The 20,303-nt window shown below is 33.8% G+C and overlaps 1 protein-coding gene across 2 annotated transcripts in view; it reads right to left on the bottom strand.

The window, feature by feature from the left end:
• Positions 1-17,864, bottom strand: part of LOC148174124 (adenylyl cyclase 78C-like) — a 46,511-nt gene extending 28,647 nt beyond the window's left edge. For both annotated transcript variants that reach the window (XM_088037812.1, XM_088037813.1), the window contains exons 1-2: positions 17,748-17,864; positions 13,349-13,503 (exon numbers count right to left, since the gene is read on the bottom strand). In XM_088037812.1, the coding sequence (XP_087893938.1) occupies positions 13,349-13,455 (107 nt within the window). In that variant the 5' untranslated portion in view covers positions 13,456-13,503; positions 17,748-17,864. The remainder of the gene's footprint in view (positions 1-13,348; positions 13,504-17,747) is intronic.
• Positions 17,865-20,303: the final 2,439 nt, after the last annotated feature.

Below are 20,303 nucleotides of genomic sequence, written 5' to 3'. Positions count from 1 at the left end.
ATAATTGCCAGAAACTTTAGATTGTCAAATTTTGCTCATTTATGCACTTTTAAATCCGTATTTTGCTCGCTGCAGTTAATTGATGTTTAATAATAACTCATCTCAAATGATTATTATTTATTGTAAATTGAAAAAAATCTAAAAACTGTATTAAGGTATGTAAAATATGAGAAATCCTTCTCTAAAATTCGTATCTTTAGTGCAACAGCAATGAAATTTCAGGAAATTTCTAGCTTTCAATCGTATATTAATTCTGCTAAATTTCAAAATTTTAAAATTAAGGTATGTAAAATATGAGAAATCCTTCTCTAAAATTCGTATCTTTAGTGCAACAGCAATGAAATTTCAGGAAATTTCTAGCTTTCAATCGTATATTAATTCTGCTAAATTTCAAAATTTTAAAATTAAGGTATGTAAAATATGAGAAATCCTTCTCTAAAATTCGTATCTTTAGTGCAACAGCAATGAAATTTCAGGAAATTTCTAGCTTTCAATCGTATATTAATTCTGCTAAATTTCAAAATTTTACATCAAATGACACAAATTTTAGAAAATTTAAGTTTTAAGACGAAACAAAAACTCCTTTTGAGGTTTAATAACTCCACCAAGTTGCAAATCTTTAAATCAAAAGATACAAACTTTAGAAATTTTTGTACAAGATGCGATTGTTTAAGCTAGAATGTGAATCTATTTTATTCCGGAATTTTCAATGCTTTATATCTGCGGACAGATAGAAAGATGCGATTCTCGCCATATCAGATTGGAAATGTTCAAACTGCATATGTACTTTTTTATGCTCACGCCGTATTTGTAAAAATAATTTAAAATTATCGAATATGACCACTTGAAAAGTTGCAAACTCAGTTTTGTCTACACATCGTATATTTAGATTTATTTTGGAACTCGACCTTCTGAAAACTCGTCATCCATTACCCTCGGTTATCGCAATAGGGACACCTGATTATTTTTTGTTCGCTCAAGAAAAAATTAGTTATATCACTTATATCATAAGCAATCAGGAAATTACATATTAATCTCTTTATTGCAATCAGTTGTGTTTCGACTTTTGATAAAGACGGTCGTTTCGGAGATTTGTGCTACAGAGTGCTGCTTTGAGAAAATATCTTGTAAGGTAAAATATTAGCCTATATTCATGTATAAGTTTTCAATTCAGAGAAACGTTAGGCGCGTTTGATTGTCCATTTTTTCAGTTTGTTAGCGTTAACGCAAAGCAGTTTAATATACAGAGTGTTTATGTTTAGCAATAATCGGATTTTAAAGAAAAGTTAGATACATATTACAAGGCAGGCTAAATACAACAAGTTTTTAATGGAAGAGAAAGAACTGTTTTAACAAAAATTGCGTCGCATTTTTCGGTAAATTTCCGATTGATTAGTTTTAATATTGGCGAAACGGTATTTTCCGCGAGTTCTTGAAATGAAATGTTTTTTGAAAACGCGAGGCGAAATAGTAACGAAATCTCATAGCAATTTGATAGATTTTCTATCAGGAGATATATTTTTTGACCGTGTGGCATTTTTCCGTACTTTTTAGTCTTGTTTTTTAATGCAGATTACGTAATTGATGGAGCTGCATTGTTCCTAATTAGTAAAAGGGCAGTGCAATCACAAATAAATTGGAAGTCATTTTTTTCAAGAAAAAAAAGAGTTAAATCATTATTATCTAATAACGTCCGTAAAGCCATTATTTATTTAGTTGTACTCCGAGTTTTGAGTAAGAAAGACGTGCTACAGTGACTCGAAATTTATTTTAGTGTAGTTTAGTGATTGCCAGAGTTTAATGGTAGGACTTGCATTGCTACAATGGTTTAAATGTAGGTGTGTACTATTTTTCCATACATATTCGATTTTTTTTACTTATTCCTATTTATTTGTTACAGATATCATCCTAACTTCGGAATTTTCACTCGAAACCTTGGAACATCTTGAAGAATGTAAGACGAAGGATTAAGGTAGGACAGTTTAGTTGCATCTTTCTAGTTCACTGTTCTTGTTGCATTTTTGCATCATTTCCTTATTTACCAATTTTATCTTTTTTATACTTTTTCTTAATCTCATGTCTATTGAAATGAAATTCCTCCTTTCTCTGACACTTTTGCGTTTTGCCACCTGAACTTCAATTTCCTCTCTTTTTAATACTGGAAAACTCTGTTCAGTTTTTATTATACCAACACAACAATGAACTTCTATTTCCTCTCTTTTTAATACTGGAAAATTCTGTCCAGTTTTTTTATACCAACACAACCATGAACTTCTATTTCCTCTCTTTCTTAATACTGGAAAAGTCTGTCCAGTTCTTTTATACCAACACAACCAAGGGGAAAAAAGTAGGTAGACAAAATTGGGGAATTAGATACACACACATTTTGCGTGAGTTTATGGAAACATCCATGTATGTTCTGTATTCTGCACATAATTTAACATCACTACACTTGCTGCCACCTACCCTGTACACTTAAACATACCAACACTAGAAAGGGGACCCACGTTCATCCACGTAGGCACACACATTTAGGAAATTAGGTACCTTTTGCGTGCGTCTATGGAAACATCCATGCATGTTCTGTAGCCGACACATTAGTTTGTCAAGTTACGGCATTTACAGAGTCTTCTAAAGGTGTTCAGTTTGTGTGAGCTAATGATGCGACGGTGTCAATCCGATACCGACCAGCAGACGTCGGGTACGAATGACTTCATTTGCAGCTCTAAACTCTCAGAGCGCATTTAGTTGAAGCTGTATCTGCATATCTCCACGATTTGACTTTAGAGGGGGTGGATGAACCTTAAGGCGGGGGGATTTAGCTAGAAAGCCGAAGTAGAATGCCGGTCGCATCACATGCTAACCTAGAAACAGGGCCAATGTTAGTCATTCAATACCCCAGGCTCGGATTGTGTTATACCATAATGGTTGGAACGGAACTATTGAGGTATTTTGCTTTCATTTCTCCAACACTGGTTGGACAGTATTCATTTGGCACCACCGAAAAACTGGCCTCGACTGGACAATTGGTAGCCGACAGACCTTAGTATGTGGGCGCGCGATGAACGAACATCATGTTGAGGGGGACGAGGACACTATAGGGACGGGAGTTTAGCTAGCTGTCGTTTGAAAGCACAACTGCCCTTCGAATCAAAATTTACCATAGCGTTCAGAATAAGTTTAGAATCATTTAATGTAATTTATTTTTCAACACGGTTAACTAGAAATTGGTTTGAAAGTAAATGTCCGGTTAGTTTTGCTAGAAGGGTGGACACACTTTACGGGACACCTTGGTCAAGATGCTTACTCACGGGATAAACTTTTGTTTCGTTAAACATGGTGGACTTCCGGGAGCTGAGTTCATTTTGAATCCACCAAGATCCCCTACGGTGTCTGTGTTCGCGAAAAAGGGGTGTATTTTGAGACCAAAAATGGGGGGAGAAACACCTGAATTTCATTCATTCTTTCTTGCCACTTTACACTTTTCAACTCCAACTTTGATGAGTCACTCTGCCCAACCACCCATTCATTCCCCATCTGAGCACTTTTTTTATTAAATTTTCCTCCATTAAACCATTTTACGACGTTTCTAATTTTGTCATTTTATCTATTTCAATGTTCTCCTTTTTTCTTATTAAAAAATAGGGGAAAAGTCCCCCGAATTTCATTCATTTTTTCTTGTCACTTTACACTTTTCAACTCCAACTTGTGTCCTATTTGTTCAATCTTCGATGAGTCACTCTGCCCAACCACCCATTCATTCGCCATTTGAACACTATTTTTATTAAATTTTCCTTCATTCCACCTTTTTACGACGCTCCTAATTTTGTCAATTTATCTATTTCAATGTTCTCTTTCTTTCTTATTAAAAAATGGGGAGAGAGTCACCCGAATTTTATTAATTTTTTCTTGCCACTTTACACTTTTCAACTCCAACTGGTGTCCTATTTGTTCAATCTTCGATGAGTCACTTTGGCCAACCACCCATTCATCTGAACACTATTTTTATTAAAATTTCCTCCATTCCACCATTTTACGACGTTTTTAATTTTGTCACTATCTATTAATGTTCTCTTTTCTTCTTAATATTCCTCTTATTTTAATTTCACTATTAATTTCGAGTGCCGACATTTTTAGTGCGGGAGATAGTTCAGTTTCTGTAGCGTCTTAAAAATAAAATTAAAATCGTTTTTAAAACAAAGTGAGTGAGTGAGTGAGTGAGTGGTTCCTGATTCCTGATTCCTAGAGGGGGATGCAGTGGTAGGAGCCTGTCGATGCAGCTTCGGGATCAGGATTAAAGGGTAAGTTAACTGCTAACTTTAAAATGTCGATTCAATTTTCTAATAAAATTTTTCTTGCAGTAAGTCCGTGTACGAAGATGATGGCAACGTTGAACCCAACAAGGTAGGATTTTTTCCTCCTGGGTGACGGGATTTGAACGACGATGGACCTCGCGATGCGATGTTTCTCCTTCAGAGTTACGTTTGCATTTTTTCGCGGAGCTAAATTTAGCTAAATGAATATAATAAAGTCTTCGTAAATTCGGAACTTCCGCGATCGCGTCGCGTCACCTCCTAGCAAGAACCGTCGAAACCGCGTCTTCCGCGAGTGTCAAAGTTAAACTCGAGTTTCGTAACACAGTGCCGAAGTAATTTTTAGTGCGCGAGATAATTTAGTGTCTTAAAAGTAATATTACAATCGTTTTTGAAACGAAGTGAGTGAGTGGTTCCTGGTTCCCAGTTCCTAGAGGGGGATGCAGTGGCAGGAGCGCGACGATACTTTGCTTAGGAATCAGGATTAAAGGTAGGTCCGTGTACGAAGACGATGGCAACGTTGGATCCAACAAGGTAGGATTTTTTCCTTCTGGGTGACGGGATTTGAACGACGATGGACCTCGCGACAAGTGGTAGTAGTAGTGACACTGTGTTAGTGTGTTAACATGCAGGTAAGAGAAAATTATGTTTAGCTAAATGAATACAATTCTTTTTATAAGTCTTCGTAAATTTGGAACTTCCGCGATCGCAAGAACCGTCGAAACCGCGTCTTCCGCGAGTGATAAAGTTAAAGTCGAGTTTCGCAACACAGTGCCGAAGTAATTTTTAGTGCGCGAGATAATTTAGTGTCTTAAAAGTAAAAGTAAAATCGTTTTTGAAACAAAGTGAGTGAGTGGTTCCTGGTTCTCATTTCCTTGAGGGGGATGCAGTGGTAGGAGCCTGCCGATACAGCTTAGGGATCAGGATTAAAGGGTAAGTTAACCGTCGTTTTGAAAATGTGGTACAATTTTCTAATAAAAAATTTCTATTGCAGTAGGTCCGTGTACGAAGACGATGGCGACGTTGGATCTCACAAGGTAGGATTTTTCCTTTTTGGCGTTGGGATTTTGCGTTTGCGGATTTTCGCGGAGTGTAAGTGTTCCCGTTTTTTTGCGCAGTGGTAGTGTTAGTGCTATGGTGTCAGTGTGTGTTAACATGCAGGTAAGAGATTATCAGTCACACAAATGTAAGACCCGACATCTGCATTTGACCCAGCAATATAAATTCAATAGTTAAGTTTTAAAAACACCTTTGTAATTTTCAAGTTTTTATTTTATTTATTAATAAATAAAATAAAAACTTATACATTACAAAGGTGTATATATATTATTATTATTATTATTATTATATATATATTTAATATTATATTATTATTAATTTTATGTTCGATCATTTAAAAGTAAAAGTACTAGAAAAGCTTTTTCTATTTCTCCGAAAATTAGGGTTGAATGCAGATGTTGGGTTTAGCATTTAAGCGACTCGTATAAGTAACTGTCGTTTTCACTTCCTGAAAACAAAATTGTTAGATAAAAGACAATTAATTCAGGTAAGCACACCATTTTATACCATTTTATTACATTTTAATTAACACTTTTTTTTTAGGTTTAACTCCGCCTGCAGCGTTCTGGGGCCTGTTTCATAAAACTTCTTTTTGGTAATTTGCAATTTTAAGTTGATGAGGTTTGTGTTTGAACTAAAGACACCTTAGTAATTTATCTTAGTAAGTTTTATAATACAAGCCCTCTGAGGTACGTTAAGTATCACTAAAAGAACGCTGTTGCCGGTCCCAAGCCCGGAAAAAGGAGGAGGGTTTTTCGGGTATTTTAGGAAGAAACCTGCTCATTGTAAAACAACTTTTGAAGACTGGAAACATAGGTGACAATGTACAAAAGAGTTTAACTAGAAGAGATTCCACGACACCGACTTTTCTTTTGTCCCAGAGGAATGAAGATGTTGGTCTACCATGAAGATAATAGAGTAGTAAGTCCAATTGTTTTATTTTAATCTATATTCCAATGTAGTTTAATTTATTATTGTTTATGAAACTAATTTGTATTTTAACAATTTTAATATCAAATTGAATGAGGGCGCCGCTGTTCTTAATTTGAAATTTGACAGTTGACTCTAGTAATTAATTTAAGGCATTTTCGATGAGACAAAGTGTAGTTAGTTTAAAATTTAAATACTCAAGGCTAATAGAACTGACAGTAAGTAAAACACTATGTCATAATCGCGCGAAATTAAAATGCAAATAAACCTAAAATGTAGCATTTCGCATTTAGTGCTTACCTGCAATAATTTGATTCGAACCAATCTTCCTCAATTGGCAGGTATTAAATTGATTATCCCCAATTAAAGTCAAATGATTTGTTTTTTCTGTGCGATTAGTTCAGACTTTTATTAGCGAGAGTTTCCATCTTCATCTGGCACAAGGATTTCTTGGAATTGTTGATTATAAATGCGACACCCTTTGTTCCACTTTTATTTACCTATTTACGGAAATCTATATAGAAAATGTATCTCAACTAAAATCACAAGTTTGATGTTTCTCTCGCGTATTCATAGTATACTCTGCACCCTCAAGTGCAATATCCACAATCTGACCAGAGAAGAAATTCAATATTTTCACATAAAAGATAATTGACATCAATAACGTTTTCTTTTCTAAGGACATTGACAACAAATACTTAAAGAAACATTTGAAGAAAATCGTATTTCCAACGTTTCAACTAAAAATAAAAAACATCTTTTTAATGCTTTCAGTAAAACCAAGTTTATAGTTCGGCTCCGAAAGCAGCACAAATACAACAGTCATAACTAGAAGTTCGAAGGCTAAACAGAAAGTTTTTCACTAGGAAATTCCCGACACTTGTCTAGGGACGGTTATGTTGCAGTCACGCAAACTTGTTGTAAAAAGGGAAACACAGAAAACGTACACAAATTGTATTTTCCACTCACAAATCGATTGAACGACATGGAATTAATTGGAAAACCAATCGGGATTGCTAATTTCAAAATAATTTTAATTAAAAGTTGTGGCTGTTTTTATGTTTTCTTGTTTGGGGTCGCAATCCGGAATAATTAGGAGGAAATTCACGCAAACTATTTACTTTGCAGTAAGTAAAGTGTTAGAGAATTTCCATTTATTTTATTAGATTTAAAATGCCTAGGTAGAGTGAATCAATAAATGAACCGTATTGTACTGACGTAAATTGTAAATTATGTCGTGTTGATGTTTTCTGTAACACCTCATCCATCACGGGCTATGATATGTATGTAACATTGGAGAACTAATAGATATACAAAATTCACTCCACGTGAATGACAGCTTCTTTTCTCCCAGGAAATGTTTTATTAAATTTTCATCAGGCTAATACAGTCGCAACACGCTCCACCATAAGAAAATACACAAAACTGATGTTTTTGGTGAGGATTGAAATTGCATTTTCGTCAATGTCACGCCATGTTCTCGCTTTCGCCTCTCTTATTGTGGCTTTTCGGACTTGTCACGTTCCATAAAAAATTACGTCAAAGTAAATTAGGGTATTACTCCTACATAGAAAGAGATTAAAATTTGATTTATTATCTCACACTTTGTATGCGAGTAATATTTCGTCTCTTTTACTAAATTAAAATAAAACTTTGCTATTATAGCGTGAGTATAACTAATTAAACAGAGTAGGTAGGTTCCAAGTCGTCGAAAGTGGCAGAATTAATTATTTCATTACATTCAAACTATCTAAAGAGAACAAAGCCGAGTTTGTCCTCAGCAAGAATTTTTCAATATTTGTTCAGATCGTGTGGAGTGGAGCAACTTTAAAGGTTTCTGTATTCGTTTTGGTTGTGAATGCTATTTAAGCACCACATTGGATTTGAAATTCTATTGTGTTCTGTTATTCTGTTAGAAAATAAATAACTGTTTTTTACCGCCAAAGAATGATTTGTTGGCGAAGAGAAAGACGACAAATTTACCATTTCAGTCGCTTTCCGGGGATCATAACTTGAATTTACCAAGATTTGTAAATCCCACCAACTGCGCCATAAATTGAAGTATTGTAGGAACGAACCAAAATACATCGCAACAAATCCTTCTGTAAGAAAATTTTATTTCACAGCTTGTCGATAAAAATATGAGCAAACTTCAGAATGAAGTTGCAATTGCGGTAAGCAGAGAAAATGGATAATTTTCTTGTAACGAGGTCGGATCGTTGATCTCCTGATGAAGTCGGACAAAGATCAAACTTGTGACATTCATGGAAAGGGTAGATTTTATTGCTCTACCTCGATGTTGTTTATAACGCAATAAGGACGCTTCAAATATCAAAGACCAGCAAGTTGCTTCCTCCCCGGAACGTCGTCAAATTTAATTAACAACCTCCAATTTGCCTCCAATAATTCAAGTATTTACCTGACTAAGTGAACGCGTTCCAGCAATCGACGAATTTCATACTTTTAACGGAAAATGCCCAACAGGTTCCATTCAGGCACCAATTTGTCTTTTATTGTTTTTGAAATTTGTCTCGGTTTGTTGCGGTCGAGATCTAATTTGATTTCGTATAAACGGAGGTTATCTTTTGGTACATTTAAGAAGCGGAAATGGAAATGTCACGATGGGACGCTATTAACATTTTGGTATTGAATTGGTTGTTGTGCGTGTTCTTTTCGATTCGCTCTTCATTATTGAACTCTCAATTCACTTTTTTCATTATCCTCAGCAAGCTCTCGACCGCTCATGTTCGGTTAATCTTCGTCCTGTAGAACCTTTTCACGTGTCCCTGCTCATTACGTGCACAAGTACACCCCGGATCGCTTTGTTTGAACAGAGCGCTGACTCTGAGATAATTGCTTCCTTCAGATAACTAATTTTGCAAAGAAACAACAACAAAGTTACATCCAATATCGCGTGTTATACAAATAATTTGCGTTGGATTTGGCACCGGAGATTTCACACAAGTTAAATATTTCCATTACAACACAATCATGGTGAAAAAACGCATCAGAGTTCCTCATTTAAATCTGAAGCGCATCGAAGAGTGAGGTTCCTAAATAAATAAAACTGCTTCTCCAATAAATAAAAAAGTGCAAATCTCTTCACGCCCAACCGTTCGAAACTCTTTGAGTGCCCTTTGGAGCGTGAATATAACCACATGCCCTCCAGACTTCAACTTTGACTCCACCATCAGATACTCGTACTTGCAGATAATTTGATATCGAACGCTGCACTTCCACTTATTGATCGAAATATATAATTTCAAAAACTCCCTCTAGATACTATTATGAGCCGCTTTGGGAAATTATAAATGGAAACGCAAAACGTTACATAAGGTCACGTGAAAATTCTACTTAGTCGTGCCACCTATACAAAACAAATACTCCCCTATCTGCCATATCAATATGGATGGCTTTCGGGATTTCCGTGCTTGTGTTATTCAAATTATAATTTACATAAGTACGCACGAAACGATATTTGAAATGATGTTCTAACGATTGCTTTTGACGCATCAGATGTCTGTGTCTTGGTAATTGATTGGAGTTTTTCGCGTTTTCTTAACCACCTGTTCTCGCGTTCACGTTAACGGGATCAATAGAAATGCTATTTTGTTGTTGTTTGGTTTAGGTTCAATGAATGTTGACAAAGTGTCCGTCACGACATAGTTTGCAAATACCGACCGAGGGGCAGTTTACCTATCGCGTGTATAAGGGATGCAAGATGTTGGAAGGACATTACGTAAATGGGAAGTTTGATTTGACACAGAGCGTTGATTTCAAAAGCGCGCGGAAGAATTAAAGGGGGAAAGTAACCCTAAATTTGTCCTTTACTTAGAATAAAATGCTCTTCTCTCAGAGATTTCAACAACTATATTTAGATGTAATTATACAGATTTTTTTTCCAGAAGTTTCTAAAGTTTTAAAGGTTTTCGGTCATTTTTGCACCTTATATCCTGCGAAATCAAGAATAAATATTTAAGTAATGAGAAAATCTGCACATTCATGTACGTTTATCGTAAATCCATCATGAGTTCTGATATAAATCATCGGAAAGTGCGGTCATATTAAAAGTTTGGTTTACGTTTCGTCACAAATTCCAGGTTTTTTTTTGATTTCATAGAAGGTGTACTATTACGTAGACTATACAATTATGTAAACTGATCGAAACAAGTTTGCACTTTGCGCACAGCAGGGTTATACACAAAGTGCCCTACTTTCGAGTCCTATAATTTTGTTATTTGTGAACGGATTTTAATGAAGTTAAAAGAAAAAACAAAAAGGTAAATTTCCTCCAAAAATCATCAGAAATTTGACATACCTACTTTTGTGATAAAGTTTTATTCGACGAAATTAAACTTTTGACATGTGGAAAATCTAAAAAATCGCTAAAAAACAATGGCAAAAACCGCTTCTTTCCATTTGTTGTACTTTTAGAAATACGGATTGTTTCAAACCTTTAAAAATTGGGCTATCTGGCGACAACCCAAAAATTCAAACGGCCATAACTCAATTATTTGTTAACAAAAATTAAAAAAAATTGCGACTTTAGATTCAGGGTGACATTCTGCATAATAAACGAAGCATTGGCCAAAAACTGCTTTAAAGAGGTAATTTTGGAGTAATCTTCAATCACAGTTTTCAGTTTAAGACCTTTGTGTCCTACATCAGTTAAAAAAACAGCTCAAAATCTATCAATTGGCCAAATTTAAGATCGATCAGACAAATAGTTTAGGAGTTATGGCCAAAAATAAAAAAAAATGAGAAATTTTCATCGTTTGTGTCGGAATATTTTTTCGCGAAAAATCGACATCGAATTTTGGGCTTTTGAAAACTTTTTCTAACGTAAAATGAGCCGATTAAAACGATAGCCCAAACCACATCTCGATATCTGTAATAGTTTCCGAGATATTTAGATTTAAAAATTAGGAAAAATTAGAAATTAGAAAAAATTAAAATCAACTATCCGCAACTTTGATCGGTTATAGCTGAGTTATTTGTTGTCGGATCTGAATTTCAATCCTAGTTTTGGAATCTGCGGAAAATTCTGCGGACACTAATGTAAATAGTTCAAGTTTACTCAAAAAAATTAGCGAGGTATCTATATCAGAAGTTCGATATAGTTTTAGTGACAAACTGCAACTTTTGACTTTTGGAAAATCTAAGAACGATTTCTTAGCTACAAAATCACAAGAAAAACAATGGCGAAAATCATTTCTTTCAATCTGTCGTAGTTTCCGAGATACTGAGCACAAATGGTTTCGATTTTCAAACCTTCAAAAATTTCACCAAAACCAGTTTTAATCAATGGGTAAATGTATTCAGAACGTTCACTATCACATAAAATATAAACATTTCATGCATCTACGAAAAATTGACTGAATCCTTGTTTCCGTTTAATTACTTTTCAATTTTTACCTGTCAAATTATCTTGGGTTTAAATTTTATTAGTTCCGTTCATAATAACAAACATATTGAACCGGAAAGTTTGATTGTGAGATGGCCACCTTGCAGATGATTCAAATCAACAGAATCTTTCACCTTCTAATTTAAAATTTTTAAATTATTTGTTCCTATCACAAATACGATTTTTAATTACTGCAAGACGAAATTAATTAATGAAAACGTAGGAAATACTTTCATTACGAGAGAACGCTGTTGTGTCAAAGTTAATTAAAAATAATTAGGCAAGAATGTACTGATTTAATACAATAAAGTTTCAAATTAAATTATTGAACTACATCCGACACTGAACAACAAAAAAGGTAAAACTACGGATATGTATAATACATGTCTCCACATTTCTCTGTTCCACCAGCTTCGTTGTTTGTTTTTGTACTTATATCATATTGCAGGATGTTGAATAGAGTGTGGATATATGACGGATAAACGCGCACTTAATCCGCCTCTGAATAGAAAGTAATGAATGTTTTCTAACTTGGAACACAACCAAATTTAACGTGGTAAAACTGATGTATTTCGTATTCACAATTCCTTTAAAATGCAATGAAAATATCCATACTACATATTTCATTAAATCCTCTTTTATTTTTTATTCGGAGAACTACCTTCAATATCATGCTTATTTGTGGAATCATATTAATATTTTTCATTTTTAAAAGTTACGAGTCTCTTTGGTAAATAAAACAGATTAAAAAACTTGTGCATCCTCTAGCAATTCCGCTAATTTAAAGTTGCGACTTTCTGTATAACTTTCAGAGAACTATTGCGTATGTCCCTAGGGTAACATTAAATGTACGAAAACGAACAATGCTCCAAATTATTACTAAAAATAAATGTCGGTGTACGAGAAAAGCGGAAAATCCGCCCGCTTCTGGAAAGAGTTTCCGGCGAATTATGTTCACTGAGGCCTTTTCCAGACGACCCTAAAGTGAAACCAATCCTTAACAAGATATTCATATCGCATATGTTGCCATCCGGAAATTATCACACTGTCCGCCCTAGGTGTTAGATGAATCGATTGGAAATGAATTTCTTAGAGGTCTGGTGAAAATGATTTTTCACGTCTCGTTACGTTCATGTTAATTTTCCGCATCAATGTGCCATTTCTGCATTTTTCTACTTTTCCAACAGATTTGAATATAGAAATTCATTAATTATTTTATTTCTTTTACTTAAAATGTACGTATGTTTAGCATATTGGTGTGTTTGTCAAAAGAACAAAGTGCTCTCCGGCGAGTAAACAAGCAGAACCACATTTAAATTGTAAACAAACATTTTATCAACGATCAAAATATTTGGTTTTACGACGGTATCCTCGCCAAATAATATTCATAAAAAATGAAAAGATATATTTTCACCATACTTCGATAACTTTATTAGCATCAGACAGTTTCAACTTTTCCGATTTCGTCAAATGACGTCAGTCTACCAAGTGACGTAAACGTAAACCGCGAATTTTCCTCAAAAATATGAAAATTACATTACCGATTCCGTTCAAGCGTACAGTTCCTTTAATTTTATCCCCAATTCAAGCGTAGCTCGGAATTAGAGATGATGTCTCATTTGACTTTATTTTTGCGACTTACCCTTGATCTTTATCCTGATCGTCCTCGTTTGAGGTGGACTGCATGTCCGCCGTTGAATTAGTGGAAGTAACGGCTCCTCTGTTATCATCCATTGAACCTTCACACATTACAAATTAGGGTGTCCACTTTATGATCCTTCTTCAACGATGGCTTATCTAGAAACCCGAAAAACGCATCAATTTTGGAAATTGGATCGATGGGGTGTGGAACTAGATTACCCTTTTAATGTTATTTATATTTTTTATTAGAAATCTCGAGGATTTTCGCGCGGGTTGTTTTGTTCTGAGTGTTATCATAAAGTGTAAAGTTTTTATGAAGACTATGTTTGGTTCGTTATTTTCGGTTTTGGTTGTGCGGCGAGACTTTAGGGCTTGGGTCGACATAGTTCGCTTTAATTGGCAGAGATGAAGTAAACAATGTGGTGGCAAATTTCACGCCAAAGGAGTAGAGAGTATAGACGTTATTAGTGACTATAATAGGTAAGAACATAAAATTCAACTTTAATTGGCTATAATATCTACAGTTTTGTAGCTTCATTTGCAATGCTTCTAATTTAGAGAGTTGGAGCTTTCACACTTTATGTTCTGCATTTAGATGATGCACACAGAACGAAGTAAACAAAAACGATACCCAGTTAATGTTGAGTGAATTTCGTGCTATTTCAAGTGGTAAAATGAAAATCATCATTTATGGGCGTGAAATATTTTTATAAGAGAAATGGTGGAAGAACTTCATTTTTCAATTTTATCAATACTCAATCAAAATAATAAATATAGACGGTCAATCGTTTTATTTCAACCTAGCCAATAAAAATCTAATGGAAAAAGCGGATTTTATGAAAAATGAATTTTCAGTTTGTCGGTCAAATATTTTAATTAAAAATATTTTCGACTTTATGTTCTCATATTTTATAAATAAACTAAATTTTTGATAATATTAAAGAATGTCAAGTGAATAACTTAAGAGAAAATAAAGAAAATTTCCCGCATCCATAGAATTTAGGAGATTCGATGATAACGGAGGATAATATAGAGAATGGAAAGAATTTCAAAGCCCCTGGCGCATTTGTCCTTTTGAAAACTCGTCTAGCGCCATTTTTGAAACTCGTAATATTTACATTTTTTTCAAATGAGTCTATTTGAGCTGTTCAGTTAGATTTATGTTTAAATTTTTGGAAATTTTCTCATTGAAAGTGAATTAAATAATAATATTTGTTTATTTAAGTTTCTTTTGATAATCTTACGAATTTTATTAGGAATTTCAAAAATAAACTCATTTACCTTTCTTTAGGGGCACAACCAGTGTAACCGCTTTAAAAAAAGGTGTTTTTTGGAAATGGATTTTTTTTTTGGAAACTACGGCATGAAATGTTTTCAAATTTGGAGGATATATTTTTACATAAATTATGAAGACAAATTAAAATTTTCAGATGAAAATATTTAATTTTAGCCGAGTTAATAAGTATCTCTCAAGCCACTAGAAAAAAAGGTTCTCTCCTGCTGCAGTGATTGCGACCTTCACCGTGGTTGAAATAAAATAAAATAAAAAAATTATTAAACTAGAAGATATTTCCCGTTGGATGACCCTCGATAGTAGAGAAATTTTGAAATTTGACAAAATAGCGGAGTTTTGAAAAAAAAATGTCAAATTTTGCACGAAAATTGCACGATCTAAAAACTGGAGAGTCATCGTACAGAAAAACATCTACAAAATAAAACAAAAAAAATTTCAAGGCGATCAGATGATTTGTCATTGAGTTACAACTGCAGAAAATTTGAAAAATCTAGTTTCGAGAAAAACGCGTTTAAGGTGGTTTGACACGATCCCATTTTTTCTCAAATTTTTATTCGTAAGAACTATTTATTTTCAAACAAATATTCTCGTGACAAACAGCGAAATTGGAGAAAATATTTTTGAAAAATATTTGCTAAAAATTTCAAAACATGTTCTAAAAATTACAAATAATTTCACAAGTGAAAAGAATAAACCCCCAAACCGCTGATTTTGGAAGTTTTAGCATACAGGAAACATATTTCTGCAATAATTTTGTGACAAATCTGGAATGTCAATTTGACAGAAAAACTTTCAAATTTTTATTCGTAAAAATTTGTAAAAATTTGAGAAAAAATGTGATTGTGTCAAACCGCCTTTAAAAATGACTTTTCCTACGACCCCATATAAAAGTGACATTTTCCACACGGTTAAATGACTCCGAAAGATGATGTTTTCGTACTATCGCGGAATCAAAATTTCGAACATCCCTTTTTGACATGGCAATGTAAAGCAACCTTTATTGTCATTGTGACTGACATACAACGTAAATTTCTGACACTTGCTGTGCCGTTTATAAATTTTAAGGTTATAAAAACAAAGGACAGTTTACAATTTTTAAACATCAATCAATTTGATGTTCGAAATTTTGATTCCGCGATAGTACATCCATTTCCGAAAGTAAAAGTCGCTAGTGTGATATGAATATATCCACATAGACCTGTCAAAATTGACAGTTATTTTCAAATACAAATGTAACTCCTGAATTTGTCTCAAATATCTAGACGATTCACTGTAAAACAACATGCATAATGGTAAAAATTAATTGGTTAGGTCGTTTTTGACAAATCAGATTTGACAGGTCTGTTCAAAAACATGAACCATCTAAATATGTGGAATATGTCACTTTTTTATGAGGTTGTAGAAAAATGGCATTTAGAATAGATAAGAAATGAACTATTGTCGAAACTTATGGTTTTTTCCTGATGATGAAAGGTCGTAGGAAAAATAGTGTACATAACTCGTCGGAAAGTGTCTTTCTTGCACTCGTGTAATATCTGCACTCGGCTGGCGCCTCGTGCATCTACTTTTACACTCGTGTGGAATTGGTCACTTTCCGTACTTGTTATGTAAATATCTATTCTTATAGTTAATAGCTGTAATAGTTTATTATACTTATAGCGGTAACTCAAAAACTATTTATTTAAAATATTTATTTAATTTTTGTATGTTATTTTTAAAGGTATAGACTATCGGAATATGCAAAAAAAGAATCGATTTTTTCAAAATTTCACACTGGTTGTGCCCCTTAATACTTAATAAAATAAATTATGCCCAAAATAAAAAAATGTAGGAAATGAAACGAAAAAGTAGAATCAAAATAAAATAATGCTGGAATAAATAAATGATGATCAATCTTTTTTACGCAGAAATGATTCTGTTAATTTTCCAAACATAACATGCTATCAGCTTCTTTATGAGGTGATTTTATCATTCATCGATAACAGATAACAAGAAAACATAACCTTGATTTGTTAAAATCATGAAGTTCACTAATGGCCAATGTTAAATACATATAAAATGAAGAATTTATCAGTATACAAATCACACATTTCCGCGTGTAAAACATTATCCTGTGCAGCAAATTTACGAAAATGTCCCCAAAAAAAGTAATAATTGTACGAAACGATTATTGTTAGATAAATCGTTGTTGAGCTTATAAGCTTGGTAAGCGTTAAGTAGACAAAGTTTACGCCGAAATAATTGGAAAATATAATATGGATAATGCTGCGATAACGAAATAAAAGGATTGTAAACAGGAACAAAGAGAGATTTCTATGATCATAACGCGTCGCAAACTGTTCCAATTATGTAGATCTGATGGTAATTTCGACTTTGTTGAAGAAAACCCATTTCATCAAATAGAGTAATAGATTTAGTTGGTAGTTACGAACAATAATTTATCCCAACTAATGATCGATTCTCCATAGTTAAATAAACAGATCTTCTATAACTACATTAAGTCTGCAATTCGTACTAATTCAATCAATGATGTGACCCTGCATAATAATTTCTTTATTGGTTTGTTATGTCGTATCAACAAAATTATCCTGTGTGCAATAATGATCGTTACGCTGCTATCTATCAAACAGCGTGCCTGTCTCATTGTTGAAAAAAATACTCATCTCGATCAACACTTTCTTCGTCCCACGATCACATAAAATCAATATTCGGGGGTTACAAGGGGGGTTTGTTTATACGATTACGTTCAAATAACATATGTTAACAAGACAAATATTGATAAGATACGGGAATGCTTCTATTATCCCCTAGAAATGCGTTAACATTTATTCATACAATCCAAAAAAAAACGCGTTTAAAAGTTTGAGCGCACGACTACTGAGTAAAACCAAGATAATTAACTAAAAACTAAACAAACTTTCCTTAATTACGTTTATTTGAAGTTTACTCAAAACTTAATTTTAATTAACTCGCGGCATCATGTCCGCGAATTAATTCACATTCTTAATCCGCAATTTATCACTCCGTCCATCGCAACGCACTCTTAAATTGCGTCCATAAATTCTCTTAAAACGAAATAAAAGAAAACCAACCTTGATTCACATACCTGAGGTTAAAAACTGTAATTTTTCGTCATGTTTTAAGTCCGCGGTTGCACCCACGGAAGAAGCGCGTTTTTGAACGACGACATGCGTCGAGATGCCAATTCCGATGCCGGATATCTACAACTGAAGCAAATTTCTACTCACATGGCTTGATTGTGGTCGCGCGCTTGCGGATCGCGGCAAACAACTTTGACCACACGAAAAAGTGACTTATCGACAGGAAAATGCGAAAACGAATGAAAATGACAAGCGAGAGTTGGGATTAAGCGGTTATTAATGTTAGAAGCAGTAAAATTTCAACGAATGCGACGAAATGCACTAAAATTAATTGAGGCGTCTTTGCTCGGGCTTGTTGGTAATTGTATCTAATTGATTTACTCATAAAAGTGATTAGAGAAATGAAGAATACCAAGAAACTGGCAGTTCTGTTGAGTTGAGAGGTTTAAAAATAAGTACTGGCAGGTAACCGCGTGATGGAAAATCGCACAGTAACTGTCTGCGGGAAACTAGGAAAATTTCTAAGAATTCAAATAATCGTAAATCGTATCGTAAATTTTTCTTTGCCCAGTTTGTAATATAAAAACGGAGAATATGATAATCATGGAAATATGAAAACTTTCAACTCCCATGCAAGACTTGATTACTTAGAAATTTGAAACGCTAAAAATTGAGAAATGGAATACTCTGAGATCGTGGAAAATAGATCAAAATTCTTGGAATCGTCATGTTATCCAACAAAATTCAAGGACATGTTTGTGATTTGAATTTTTTAACGTGTGAACTTTGGTACAAGAAAATTATAGTAAATGCAAGCATGCCCGGATCAAGAGATTTTAAGGCCCGGAGCTACGTTCTAATGTAGGACCCAGTGCATTAAAACATTTCTGCCTTTTAATCGTTTAATCCTGCTGTAATTGCTACTGATTTTTGTCCCTTTAAGGTTGACTTTCGTACAACTAACAGCAAATGCAGAAATGTTTAAAAAACTAAAGAGTTAAGAAATTTTTAACACCTAATATTTCTTGTTATGACTAATATAAAAAAGTTTGTTGGGGTGTTTTCTAACACAACAAATACAGAGTGATTCACATAACTTTAGCGTCTGAACAAATTTTATATGCAACCTAATACAATTTTAATGAGTAAGGTGAAATTTTAAATTGCATTTATCTGTTCAAAAATTTCGAAACCCCTAAAATTAATGTCGATTTCTTTAAGTAGTTTTTTGTATTAAAATGTAATTCATGGATGAAAACGTTTATACTGCATTTGTATTGATATTATGGTTTACCTGTCCTTTACTTTTAACTGAAATTTTGATGATTTTAATGGAGGTTCTAAATTTAAATTATTTGAATTTGATGGTGTCCAAACTACACAAAAATTAAAAAAAATATGTTGTTGAATCAAATTGCGGATAAAGTTCGCCAGGGTCAAACAGTTATGCAAATCACACAGTATTTGGCGAAAGTTACGTGTTACATGTAAACAAGAGATTGTGCAACAATTGCATATTTACAAAAAAAAAACCCTAATTTAATTGAAAAAATATAAACGATATAAAGGTACACCTTGGTAATTTGTAGGTTTTTGCTATACAAAATGACGAATTGAGATCTTACAAGATTCAAAAGTAAAAGCTCCCACTGCTCCAATTGCTGCAAAAATTAGAGTGTAGTAAATGTCGTTGCAAAGGACCTCCAAATTGCAAATTGCCAAATTAAAAACTAAAAAAAAAATTATAATGGCATTCCCGGTTTTGAACAGTCATAACCAATTTTGGTCCCCACTTTGTCCACTTCGTATTGTTATTGCGCAGGTTAAAAAAATGTTTTCTATCTTTACATTAAAATAGGTTTTCTGCGCTTTGCTTTGAGAATGTACGTAATTGCCAATAGTAAATTGCCGTCTTGCTTTCGTTCGGGAATTATATACGTGACGGATTACCGCGGTTATCCAGTGGCTGAGAGCTGTTGCCGTTTACCAAAACCACTTCATCCCTATGCGGCGGGTTCTTTCTCAAACATTATTTGTTGCACCTCACCAATTTCAGGAAACAAGATCTATCGTGTTCATGACAAGTGTAGGTGGTCCACAACGTCCGGTTCGAATTCAGAATTCAGAATCCTGAAGAGCATGTCATAAGGTAAGCGAGAATAGTTAATTTATTGTTAAAGTAGAGTATTGTGAACTCCTGTTTACTTATTTTTTTTCCGACCAGCATGTAGTTTGTTTCAATTACACTTTTATTCTCACTCCTATTAAATGTAGAGCTTCTTGCAGTTTTAATTACTCCCCTATAATTTATACTCTTTTTTCCGTTTTTTGTGATAAATACACCATTGTTGTTTAGCATCGTCTTATATTTTTACTCGTTGTAGAGCCAAATTAAACAGGAGAGATAATAATAGGTCTCTTTGTCCTTAAGCCATGTTCACCTCTAATTCTTATAAGAAGGAGACTTCGTATAAACTTCGTCTCTTATTATCGTATCATACGCTTGTTCAAAGTCTGCAAAGTTAGCAAAAGTGTCCAGTTGACGCTCATAACTTTCTGCT

The sequence above is a fragment of the Gnatocerus cornutus genome, chromosome 5 (assembly GCF_029298725.1).
Source record: "Gnatocerus cornutus isolate USDA-ARS CGAHR chromosome 5, icGnaCorn1.1, whole genome shotgun sequence".
NCBI classification, from domain to species: Eukaryota; Metazoa; Arthropoda; class Insecta; order Coleoptera; family Tenebrionidae; genus Gnatocerus; species Gnatocerus cornutus.
The sequence above is the reverse complement of the archived record's forward strand: the minus strand, read 5'-3'. Positions and strand labels throughout refer to the sequence as shown.